The following is a 13,590-nucleotide window of genomic DNA, read 5'->3' as shown; positions in this document are numbered from 1 at the left end:
ACTCAAGATCACTCAGAACTCGTATAGGACCACAGTGAAGGTGTTAGTCAGTTTATCCTATACAATAATTATTATATGGTTATGCAGATTACAAAATTTAACTTGCAAGATAGTGAATATGCAGTTTGTTAAAAAGTTGTGATACAATACAACAGAAGGAGCAGACACTGTGAACTATGTAGGTACACATAAAGAACAAAATTTATTTATTTATTCTTTAAAATATTTTACATATGACCTATACAAACTTTTCATTAAAACATAACAACACTTAAATACAAAGGTTTACAAATATTTCTGCTTAATAAACCTTAAATTAATTAGGCAATATCAATAATGAACACTATCTTAAAATCTTAATTAAATGACTTACAAATCACAAAAGAATTCTGAGTAAAACATCTAATATATTTGTTTTTAGAAGAAGAAATATGACACAACTGGAAAATAAATTCTAAAGGTGAAAATTACTAAAACAATTAAACATTTCTGAAAGGCCTCGCACAAATAAACTTTATACTAGAAAATGTGTAATAATTTACTAACGATAAAAAATTACCTGTAACTAACAAACACAAAGTACTTTTTATCCCATCAAAATAATGGGTAAATTATATAATTTTCTTTAAATACATTCATTTCATATAATACTTCTATAGACAAAGCGCAACATTTTTGGCAGCATCATTCTCTGAAATACAGCAAACATACTTAACCACTCCAGTTACTACTGACAGATTATGTTATTAATTTATTAATATCACTATTTCCTAAAATATTTTCACGTACACAACAAATAACTGTGTAAAAGAGCACACCAATCACTTGACTAACTTAATTAAGCAATTTAAGTATCACATTATTTGAAATATTTTATTAAAATAATTCTCTATATCATACATTATAGCTTATACAAACATTTTCAATATATGATGTATTTTAGTTAAAAAACTAACTACTTTATTATAATGTAGTTTGTTTAGAACAAAATTAATTACTACAGAAAGAGAGAGTTGCATTATTTTCTAATTTTATCAGAAACTAGAAAAACATCAAACCATATTTCTCTGGTTTGAGAATCATGTGTCAGTTAATGGTAACAGACAGTTACTAAATATTAGCCTATCACAAATTGCAATGACAGTAATTACATTGGTAACTATAATTATTAAAATGTGTTGTTATAGTTTTATTTTTATTCACCATGCTCCGGGCATTTAAGCTATATCTCTGTATTAGCATGTTATTAAAGGTGGTTCATATAATGAGAGTAAGATATATGTCTACATTTGGAATAATTAAAAAAGATAGTTTTATTGAGATTTAAAGAAGTGTCCACAGACTTATTGTAAAAAATTAAGTATATATATATATATATAATATATATGTACGTATGTACACACACACATCTATGTTATCTATTTTATTTTTACTCATTATGTAAATAGATTATTTATAATGTAGAATCAACTGGAATCCGTAAAATTTCAATTATTAAATTTAAATACCAGTTTAAATTTATGTACGATTTTAAATATTACAAGACACATTAATTGATTAAGAATGTGTTTTTCAAAGAATGGTCCACATAACACTATCTCATGACAGTTTTCTTCTACTATTTTAAGTGGAAATTACAGTCACTGAATTCTGTGCTCATCTGTACATTTTTAATGCAGTGACACTCTAATTCCCTGTGGAAAAATGTTTTCTATCCCACTACTCGATGCTTTCATAACACTAGGCTGTCTAATACTACACTTTTAAAATATTTTTTATATAATAGGCTACAACACATTTATTTACACATGATTATGTCTGATGGCCAACAAACTCACACTTTATTTTTAATGCCAATAGGTGAATTTACAGTTTTAAAACATATTAAAATTAATTAAAAATGAAAGAGAAACAATTTATCTAAATGATTTAAACCTGTAAACTGATAAAACCCTTGTCATACATATGTATATACAAGTATTTATCTCGTATATGACGTGTTTATCTGTTCACTAATAATTATTATTAGTTATTTTGTGGGCAAAAATCCTAATTGAGTTACCTCTTGCAGGGTATCATTAAAATCTATTCTTAAATCTGAAAACATGTTTTGGTTTGCATCTCCCAGTAATCTAATCGTTTAGAGAAACCTGTTCATTCTTATCCAGTACCTACCAGCCAAATTATTATGAATTATAGTAACTCTGCCTAAATTTACTCTTGTTTATTGTTCATTGAGATGGCAATTTTTTCATTGTCGAACACAAGTTTCTTTACGAAATGTTTAACACACAGAAGGGCACATTAATAAATTGCAGGTGACTACTTTTATCTTTAAAGTAAAGTAAAGTACCTGCATAAACAAGCAACTATAAAATGTTTTGATTTGTAAACTTATTTTCACACACTATACTGTAGCTCCTTAACCAGAGATGTGTTCAAACAGAATAAAAACGTCATTAAGATTTTCATTTAAACCACTCGTCCATGCATAACAGAAACCATACTCAACAGACCATATTACTAGTAAATTTTTAAAAAAACAAAAGCCATACTTGCAGGATGTGTACAACTTAAGTCTACTTTTCTTCCACAGTATAATCAGTTGGATCTTTAAACAAACAGTAAAAATCTTCAGGAGCCATGTCCATAGTATAACTTTGAAATTTTTTCAGCTCCTCTTCAAACACTTCTGTAAAAGTCTTTCCAAAAGGAATAGAAAATAAAGATTGTATTTTATTGTATATTATTTTCGATTTCTGTTGTATCATTATTGCTTTAGAAGAAAATATCTCAACTTCTTCATTTGTCATATTCCAGCAACCAATATTCCCAATATAGTCCTGTAGTTTCTGTAATGTTTTCACTATTTCTGGATGTTTTTTTATCATTAAACTATTTAGTTCCAATACATTTAACTCATCTAACTGTTTAAGACAAGTCTCTGGGTCAGCTTTGTTCAGGCATAAACTATTTTGAATATGATAATTTATATCAATTAACTTCTGTTCTTTTTTAAGTGATTTCAATGTTATCTCATCTATAAGTTGTTGACTTTTGTACAATTTTGAAACAGTGGTGACCTCAGCTGATTTATTTTTATCTTGAGATTTATGATCAACAGGTGAATATTTTACAATATTTACACACATTAGGCTACCTGAGTTATCATTAACTTTTTTCTCAATATTAACATTGCCATTGTTTGTGTGATCACTAACCTGGCTTGTATCACTATGGTTGAAGCTTTCATTCAATTCTGAATCTATTTCAAGTAAACTATCATTAAATCCTTTACTTTTTTTCGGTTTACCAAGAACTGCTTTATTTTCAACGTATGAACAGACATCTTCTTGTTTACAAATGGCAATTTGTTTGGTGCCATAAAAATAAACACGGTATTTAATAGATTTAGTTGAAGTATTTTCTACTACACCCTCAACTTTCGCAGGCCAAGGAGGATAACCTCGCATTCTAGCGAAAACTTTATCTCCTATCATAAACTTAGGGGTCGACATTGTCAATAAGAAAATGTTTTATAAGCTATACCCAATTTGTTTCCTCAATGATATAACAATAAATAAACACAAAATTCATTATACATACACACTATATTCTTCCGTAAACTATCCTAACCTACACTCCACACAGTGACAGTCGTCAGGCGGTAGCACGGAAAATCACGCTAAAGGCAAAGACGGCAAGACGTTTGAATCAGAGGATAGTGATATTATGATTCGAATACTTTTAATCGATCAATTCGAGTGACATTCGTTTCTACTCGAGTCGAGTCGACTCGTATATCGTATTCTGTTTACAATCAGGGAAGGGAACCCGAGCTCTGACGACTCGCTATCTATCTCCAGTACCAAATCGAATGAATTGTTTTAAGAAATGGAATAAAAATAAAATAATGCAGTTACATTGCAAGTCAGTTCTGACTTTGCTCGTATTCAACCGTGCAGGTCAGAGAATTTTCAGAAGTAGAATGAATCCGAATCGGCACATCGCTAGAGAATTCAGACATCAAACTGAATTTGTTTTTGTTTGAAATGAACATGCGCTTAAAATCTTACTCTTCTGTTTGCCGATTTTTAAAACATTTCCAAAGAGAAAGAACATTGTTATAGCTTTGAGGTCTTGCTTGTAAAACATTATACAACACAGAAGAAAATGTTGACGAAAATGCAAAGCATAAAAACAATCTTATTGTTATTCCCCACCGTATTATTTATTTAGATATATAATAAATTTATGTTTTGATTATTCTAGTTCTCCATTGACTAATTCTTTTGCAATCTAAATTCCTATATAGTATAATTTTTTAATTTGGTATACCGACTACCACTCAAGTTTTTTTTTAATATTAGTGGATTCCTTGGAAAAGTTTTAGACACTTGAAAAGTTTTAGACACTTGTTTTGAGAAACGATTTTTTCATTTTTTAAATATTTTTATTAGGCCTATGAGAAGAATAAAATACAGAAAGAACTATCCGTTTAGTAAAATCACCTATTGCAGACTTGTGAGTTGTACATTGACTGATGTCATCAACTTACTACATTTACCATGTTAACACTTTCGCTATCAACCGTGAAAACGTGTTTTTCACGAGTGACTGGCAAGACAAATAATAATAAAATAAATATACTATTGCAAATATAATATTTATTGCAAAGTATATAATAACTATCAATTACTAAAAATACAAACACAAGTTTGGTAAACAAATACAGAAATTATAAAATTTCTCAAACATGGATAGTGTACATCATATATCCAATGTTATTTCCTATGTTATCCTGATAAACTAATAGAATCAAGTACCCTCTCAATTTTACTATTTGTTAAGGACGAAATAACACATTTCAACACCAAATACACAAAAAATGAACAACTAACCTATTAGTTTGCTCTGATGTAAGTTGACAATATTTACAAAGACACTGTTCTGGATCTACCATTGAGATTTATTCGAGTGTTTGACAAGTACTGTTTATGTGTCACTTGACCACTACTAACCCATACTTTTGAAATAAGTTTGCTTCTTCTTTAGTTTTACTGAATAGATTATAAATATTCAATAAAGTTATAATAAAATAATATTTTGGTGTCCCGAAAAGTTAATTATGTGTAGCGGTTTGTATATAGCACTACCATGCTAAATTAAATTTAGAGTCTAAGAGTCGTAATAAATTTGAATCTTCTATTTAGCTGAGCGTTAGCGTAGCATATCACTCGTGGGGCTGGAAACATTTCGTATATATCTGTATCCATTGAAACTAGACTATATCTCGAGAACAAACTGTTTACAAACTTAAAATTTTGCAAGGAGCTTCATTTATATGTAGAAATCTACGTAGTTCGGTGCATAGAACTGTACGGGATTTTGCTCAACGTTAACTAACATTTAAACAAGACTTGTGGGTAATAATTACACAAGAAAATCGCTCGCAGAGTAAATAAAGTTCTAAACTTGGCGTGAAACTTCATTTCAACATAAAGAAGTATGAGTTATATGATCGTCCATGTCTATCCATAGGATTTTGGCTGAGCGTAATTGTAGCCAATCAATCACTCAATATAAAGCACAATTTCTCTTTTGTCTGCCGTTGTAATAAAAAAATGTCTTTATGATTATCAGTTTGTAGCATCTCATGAATGAAATTAGCTATAGACTTGAAATTTTACACACAATTTCAGCGAAGCCCGTTACGTGATACTAGATGTGGTGTACACCAACCGTCCAATAATATAATCAAATACATTTGATATATTGGGCACTTTTTATTATTAACAGAGTTATGTTCAATATTAAAACAACGGTTTCTTTCGTTTGCCACTGGATTCATTATATATTTTTAGTTTTAATAAGTGTTATTATAATAATACCGTTATTGATACTGTGTTATGGAAACCCAAACCAAGGGAAGGTTTGAAAAGCGGCCTACACTCCTTAGTTGATTATTATTACTAAACGATTCGATATATTATCCAAATTCTGCATTATATAATAATCACACACAACAAGATTTACAATTACATTACAATTCTTAGTAACATAAATTTAACAAAAAACAGTAGCAGTCGTGGGACTGCCGATAGAAGTGAAAACGGAACTATTAAGTTGAGAGTAATTAAAACTGTATGCAAAAATTATATGAAATTTTTTATGTTTTATTTATTAGTTACATATGATGGGTTAAACAAATCATGAACAAAATATAAATACAAAGTGGTTGAAAAAATAATTAATATACAATTATCTTAACAATATCTTAATAAAAAAGTACTGTAAGTATTAAAGAATATTATTTTAATGAAGAAAAGTTCAATGCAATCATTATACTTGTTGTAATTGCTCAATATTAATAGTTAGTTAAACATAGAATACAAGTGAGTAAACACCGAGTGAACAACAGTGAGTTGAACACCGTTGTAAATAATACAGTTATTGCTACGGATAAAGTATATAATTGCAATAACAATTAAACCCACAATATTTTTAAAACTAATAAAGTAGTTAAATTAACTTGGTTCTTTCGTAAAGGTATTTTTATTGCACAATAAACTAATTTATTGAGTTAATACGGTATCAGTGAGCCAATGCGCCAACTACAGTTCCGGCAGAAACGTTCACTCATCACTTCATACGCTACTACAGGCTAAACTAAACTTCCAATAAAAAATGATAAATTACAAAAAAAATATTCATCTATTTTCACACAACTTTCTCGCTGACAAATTTTGTCTGACCAAAATATAAAAAAAATCCTCGCTTACTACTTTTTTCTTGTCATTGTAAACGCTATGTAAAATGTAAACAATAATCAAAATTATTTCGAAATTTTTTTAATATTTAAAAATGTAACCAATAGATTGCCATTATTAAGAGCTTTAATTTTACGCATCTTACAGAATTGTACGACATTGGCTTCACTTTTAAATCGCGAGAGGAAGCCGTAAAGGTCACTGATTTTCGCAGTCTGTTTTCATACTCCGCCGGGACAGTTTTAACACAGCGAGACTGACTTTTTCATGCAGGTTGGTAGTCCGCGGCCAAGTCTACGGTTAAAAAACACAGCGAGACTGACTTTTTCATGCAGGTTAGTATCATTAGCATGTCGGTGACGCGAACCGAGGATTTTACCCTCTACCAAAACGCTCAACGCGCCTAAAGAAGTTTTCACTTCAATAACAAAACTAACTTTGACATAAACCTACATACAAGAGAAACGTTACCGTATTTATAGCTCGTCTGGATATCAATGAGTAAGCGATTTTTTTGAAATGGAGGAAAGGATTCCCTTCAGACAAGCGCGCTTCCCTGAACGGCCTGCTGGTATTTCACTCCTAAAACCTCTTTTGACCGTTTGCTAAGAACTTTCAATTGTTTATCTCACACAATGTCCTCATATTCATCCATCACATAGAGCACAGAATAGAAATAGAGAGGCTACACGTATTCAACCAACATTGTAGGCAGTGAAGCCATGTTCCCCTACTCCTCTTGTGGGCAACTCGCCGTAACTAAGGCACACAGCGTCAGAAAACCTTTTTCAAATACACGATGATTAGATGCACTTAAAGCGGACTTATAACAACCAAACTTGGAACAGAGAATATTAATTTATTATAGCTACTCACAGATAGTAAGCTTAAAAATTCATTATATATTCTATTTTGTTTTTATTAATTGATAATACTTAGATAAATTACAAAATGTATTGCGAAAACATGAAAAAGTTAGTAAACGAGGAATTTTTTTATTTTTTGGTCAGGAAAGTTTCGTCTGTGGCAAAGTTTGAGATCAGAAGTTGAACCTTAACATATATTTTTTGGGAAATTTTACGATCATTGGTAATGGAAATAAATTAGGTTGAAGAGGAAGTAAAATCCGTCCTGCAGCGGGACTCGGGCACTGGGCGCTGCCACTGCCGTGTCGCGTCGCTGAATGAATGAATCGATTAGAAAACTTAACGTTTTCACTATATACTTGGTTTTATACTTACTTTTTTCTCCTCTAAAGATAATCATAAATAATTTAGGGTATAATAAAATAAGCAAGCTTTTGTTTACAGATTTATTTCGACAAGCAAATAGCATCTAGGCCTAGGCTACTGGCCTAAAAAGGTAACAACTTTAGTCAGGTGGTGTCTAACACGACTGGTGTGAAGTTTCTCATTATATTGTTTACTGTAATGAAACAGTCTTACATTGAAATATTTCCTACTAATGGATTTTAACAGTAGGATCAAATGGTTTTGCTCGAACTCTTGTTCATTATAATGATCCGTACTGAACAGTGTGAGGCCAATACAGTTCTTTAACACTTTTGAAATTAGAACTTCAGTGACATTTGCTGTTGTTGTTATTTTATTAGAATTTAAAAAGTTTTTGACGATGGCTTCACAGATTAAACATATTTTCACCACTCCATCGGAGGGCTGGATAAGCCCACCCCTGTTTTTACAGTATATCAGACTGTGCATTTTGAACGTTCTTTTATTAAAAGTCCTAAACAAGATTCACAGGCAATATTCTTCTGAATTTGTCTCACAACAAAGCCAGCAACATATTCTACTGTATCACAGGTGACATCAGTAGTCAAGTAAAAAATCGACAACAGGAACTCTTCTTCGATGCCATCTGCGACGGCTTCTTCCTCTGTGACTGGAATCTCGAAAGTGTAATTTCCTCTTCGCCATCCTGGTATGGATGTGTTAATGTCTCCAATTTCGTCATTTCTTCTGTTTAAAGAGAATATGAGTGACTTGCTAAGGGCTAAGGCGTTCCCGGCGTTTGTCTCAACAAGCTCCTTGTGTAATAAGATTCTCTTAAACGAGCCTGTAAACTCCCTACAAGTAGGGTTATTATTGTGCCCCCCTCGTGACCTTATGTATCCAAAAAGTCTTTCAAGGTGATCCTGACTCGCTTTATATATTGGTACAATGTACCAATATATAAAGTGTACCAATATACTTTATATATTGGTATTTATTGTACATTGATAAGGTGCAGTCAATGCATACAAGTAATCCAATAAATCCAGTTTTACGACGGGAAACTAATATTGGCACACCACATCCATCTTTAAGTTCGGATATGTACTCCTTAGCTATAATGAGAAACTCTGAATGCAATTCGTAATTATTAGGATTCAAAGCTTGTTTATCATATTTTTCAAATAACTCAAAGCTTTGAGTTCTATTTTTAACTTTTGTTTTGTTGGTGACTTAGAATATGAAGGGGTGACCGCTTCGGTCGTCACTTCGCTATCGTCAAGGACTCTTTTCCTTTTCAACCCTCTTCGTTCTTTTACATTTGAAAATGTCGGAAATATAACAGGTACTACACCGTCACGTACCTTCACTCTTAGCAGTGTTCTGTCTAGGTCCTCCTCCCTGAAGTGAACCGAGCACAGTCGACTGTGTTTCGATGGAGTCCATTTTTCTCTCTTCACTGCATTAACCCACTGTCGTCGTAGTTCTTCATCAGCAGGGAAACTGTAAAAATGTAATTGTTAGCATTATGAAATAAATAGGTTTTACAAATAAATTTGAATAGGTTAGGTAAATCGATTATCACTGCCGGCAACTCGAATAACTCACAACTCAAGATCATCCATTGACTGTATATGTACAAACCTATCAGGAGGATAAAGTAAGCTTTTCAATTACTGAAACAGGAATATCTGACCATTTAGGACAATCATGTAGCTTCCATCTAGGATTAAAAACGTACTCATGAAAATAGAAGCTCATTCAAAAGAATCTACAGTAGGAGAAAACCTTGAAAACTTGAAAGCTACACTTGCATTAGAAAACTGGGATTCCGTTCACAATGCCCTTGATGCAGAAGAAGCCTTCAAATCATTTCAAAACCATAATGGCTAGAACACTGGATCATGCTTGCCCAAAGAAAAGAACTAGAACAAAAACGTAAATCTAAGCTTAAGATCTACTATGATGAAGAAGTTATGATGATGAAAGATGACTTCCTTAGAGCACACTATAAGTATGAAATGACGGGGAATGAAAGCGACAGGATAACAATGATTTTCAAAAAAGAAAGCGTATGACATTAAACTTAGAACCCTTTAAACGCAACAGTGCCGCTGAACATATAGCTCAATCAAACAACAAGTCCAAAGCTCTTTGGGAGATTATCAATTCAGAAAAACAAAACAAACTATCAATGCAGTTCTTTATCGAGTTTAGAAATAGATGGCAAGATAGAAAACAATCCATATCTTATAGCCGAACATCTAAACCTCTACTTCTCACAGATTGCAGACACAACACTTGAAAAAATCCTGTAACGAGATTCAAAACAATAACATACTCCCCCTAACTGGAAATGCCTTCACCTTATATCAAGGTGAACCACTAAATCTAACTCCTACTGAATCCAGTGAAGTACTAAGAGTTATTCAGTCACTGAAATTTAAACTCTCTTGTGGTGTTGATGAAATTCCATCGAAAGTAGTAAAACACTGTGCAACACATTTAGCAGCCCCACTTGTAAGCATAATAAATAAATCATTTAATCTTGGCCAATTTTCCATCTGGTTTGAAACTCTCCAAAATTTACCCTAAACACAAAAAAGGCTCCACAACCAAAGCAGAAAACTATCGCCCAATTTCACTGATCTCCACCTTTTCAAAGATCATAGAGAAGATTGCACTTTCAAGAATGCTGGTCCACCTTGAACACTATGACCTAATAACAAAAAGTCAGCACGGCTTCCTCAGAGGAAAAAATCTACAATCAGTGCCATCACAAGCCTTACTGAATACGTCATCGACCAACTTGAAGACAATAATTATGTATCAGCAGTCCTATTAGACTACAGTAAGGCTTTTGACTGCTTGGGGCATGAGCTGATTCTTAAGAAAAACTGTCCGCACTAGGAATTCAAGGCAGAGCAAATGACTGGGTGGCTAGCTATCTCGAGGGACGCAAGCATATTGTTGAAGTAAAGAAAACTGCAAATGGACAAAGCTGTACTTACAGATCCAAAACAGCTCCAGTGAATAGAGGAGTCCCACAGGGCTCAGTATTGGGTCCATTTTTTGTTTGTACTTTTTACTAATGATTTTTCACATTATATCAACACTGACAATGTAAAAACTATTATGTATGCAGATGATACAACCCTTCTTATAAAAAATGACTCCACACTGGGCCTGCATGCAGACATTGTCACATCAACAAACAAAACTCTGCAGTACTGCCTGAAAAATGACCTGGCAATTAACCCAACAAAGACCACCCAAATTAATTTTAGCAGAAGACAAGATCAGGTGCCTAACGTCCAAAACATTACAATACAAAAACAATCAAAACTATTAGGCATAGTGATTGATGGTGATCTTACCTGGACTGATCATATTAACAGTTTGACCAAAAAGCTTGGATCCGGAATCTATGCAGTAAGAAGAATTAAGTGGATAGGAGGACTGCAAGCGGCAAAGACAACTTACCATGCTGTTTTTGAATCCCATATAAGGTATGGTATATCAGTATGGGGAGGAACATCTGCCCATAATCTTAGCAAGATCTTACTCCTCCAAAAAAAGGCAATAAGGACACTGGCAGATCTGGGACCACTTGAAAGCTGCAGAGAAGCTTTTAAGACTTTAAAACTCATGACTGTCATAGCACTGTACATCTACTCTGTAGTTGTCCAGACAGTTGAAATGGAGTTACCAAGAGCTAAGGATACTCACTCCCACAACACCCGGAGAGCAACTGACTACCTCCTTCCTGGACACCATACTACACGGTACAGCAGGAAAACCATCCTACATGGGAAGAAAAATCTTCAACACCCTACCTCTCAACCTGAAAAATCTTGGAGGGAATGAGATGAAGAAAAGCCTTCAAGACTGGCTCATGGAAAGACCCTTTTACACCATGACAGAATTTTTTGACTCTGTAAACAGTACATTGTAAAGCAAGAGACCTGGATTTTAATTCATTGTAAATTTTGACGCCATTACACTTCTTTATGCTGATGTAAATAAAGAATTTTTGACTATTGACTAATAGCCTATTTAAAGTAGCTATAGTTCTCACTTCTTGTTTGATAATATTGTATAGTGTATTCCACTTAGTATATAGCTTTTAAATATAATTATAATTTGTACATAAAAGGTTTATTGAGATTGAACTAATGCCAATGGATAGCACTACTTCTCAGTTAATTCAGCCATTTACTGTAATGAAGTGCAGTTTCATAAGATTCTGAAATGTATTGGATAATAATATATGCAAAAATACCATTAATCTGACACCTCAACCGTTAACATCCATCCAGCCGTTATCGAGTTATAGCTTTGAATTAATCCCACAACAAGATTATTTTGATATATATATATATATATATATATATATATATATATATATATATATATATATATATATATGTTTACATATTTAAATCGCAATAATATGTACATATAAACCATACTAATAATTTTCCTTACCTGTGGTAAGTTACACCTTCAATTTTCCCACGGTTGTTGCAACCATAAGCCACACAACTTTGTGGCATGATTGGTAGACAACTCTGTACGCTGCAGTTTAGTGTAAACAACTGAGAACTGACAGTTATGCGTAGCGGTGGCTCCTGCCGCGCTCCAGTCGCTTGGGTCCGGGTCTAAGGTGACTCACCGTTCCCCCCACTCCTCTTGTGCGCATCGCCGCTGTTCGCATAGCTTCACTGCCGCGCTCGGATGGCCTCTCTATTTCTATTCTGTGCTCTATGATCCATCACTATTTAAAAATTGTCCAAAAATTAGGTACTTCATGTTGTTACAATAAACATTGCCACCATCGATAACGATAAACGATAAATGTTATATAAATTGTAATATTAAATACATTTACAGTATTAGACTATTTATTATAATGTTTTTATTAACATTCCATAAAAAAAAAAACGAATGACAATTGTAGGCCCCTCATTAAAGACAACCCAAAACCACTAATAAAGAGAACAAATCTGGTTCTTTTATACATAACATACCTGTAATACGTGGTACATAAGTATTACTGAATGTTCAAAACAAACCCTGTTTGACAAAAAAAGAGGATAACCCGATAACATCAACAAACAAGTCATTTACAAAACAAGATTCAGTATTCGGGATCAGAGAATTTATTAGTCCGTGTTTAGCAGAAGCGGTTCGATTGTTTACTTAGTTATTTATACGTTAAGTTATCTTTTAGAAATTCAGTTCAAATACTTAATACTAAAATGCTCTCACTCAACGGCCTATTATAAGTGAAAACTATTATGTGTTTCTTTATTCAGCTCTACTGGTGTACATTTCATAAAACTGAACAAAAATGTAATTTTACTGAATATTAGCTTAGCACAAGAAATCAGTCTTACTTTAAACAAAGCATACTCCAACAGAACTAAAACAATGGGTGACAACGTATCTGAAAATGGCAAGTATTCTATCATACTTAAGTTTTATTAATCTATTAAAATGTTTCCAAATTTGAAATTTATTTGTAGAAGTGTTTGATTCTAAATTTTAATGGGTGTAGCTTAGGCAAATGTGTAACTTAACAGTAG

At 32.6% G+C, this 13,590-nt stretch overlaps 2 protein-coding genes across 5 annotated transcripts in view; one reads left to right on the top strand and one right to left on the bottom strand.

Annotated features, from left to right (window-relative positions):
* Nucleotides 1-179: 179 nt before the first annotated feature.
* On the bottom strand, nucleotides 180-4,010 carry LOC124359153 (hepatoma-derived growth factor-related protein 2). The gene has a single exon (XM_046811648.1). The coding sequence runs from the start codon at nucleotides 3,516-3,518 to the stop codon at nucleotides 2,580-2,582; it is 939 nt and encodes a 312-aa protein (XP_046667604.1). The 5' UTR covers nucleotides 3,519-4,010; the 3' UTR covers nucleotides 180-2,579.
* Nucleotides 4,011-12,891: 8,881 nt separating this feature from the next.
* LOC124359150 (scm-like with four MBT domains protein 2) overlaps nucleotides 12,892-13,590 on the top strand; it is a 39,938-nt gene continuing 39,239 nt past the window's right edge. The window contains exon 1 of one of the 4 annotated variants that reach the window (XM_046811644.1): nucleotides 12,892-13,460. In XM_046811644.1, the coding sequence (XP_046667600.1) occupies nucleotides 13,436-13,460 (25 nt within the window). In that variant the 5' untranslated portion in view covers nucleotides 12,892-13,435. The remainder of the gene's footprint in view (nucleotides 13,461-13,590) is intronic. The other 3 variants (XM_046811642.1, XM_046811643.1, XM_046811645.1) reach the window with 3 other exon arrangements.

Source organism: Homalodisca vitripennis, chromosome 4 (assembly GCF_021130785.1).
Source record: "Homalodisca vitripennis isolate AUS2020 chromosome 4, UT_GWSS_2.1, whole genome shotgun sequence".
Taxonomy (NCBI): domain Eukaryota; kingdom Metazoa; phylum Arthropoda; class Insecta; order Hemiptera; family Cicadellidae; genus Homalodisca; species Homalodisca vitripennis.
This window is presented reverse-complemented; position numbering and strand designations above follow the sequence as displayed.

What these genes read in the sequence shown, in the direction of transcription:
- LOC124359153 (XM_046811648.1), bottom strand. Translation starts at nt 3,518, where the DNA reads ATGTCGACCCCTAAGTTTATGATAGGAGATAAAGTTTTCGCTAGAATG.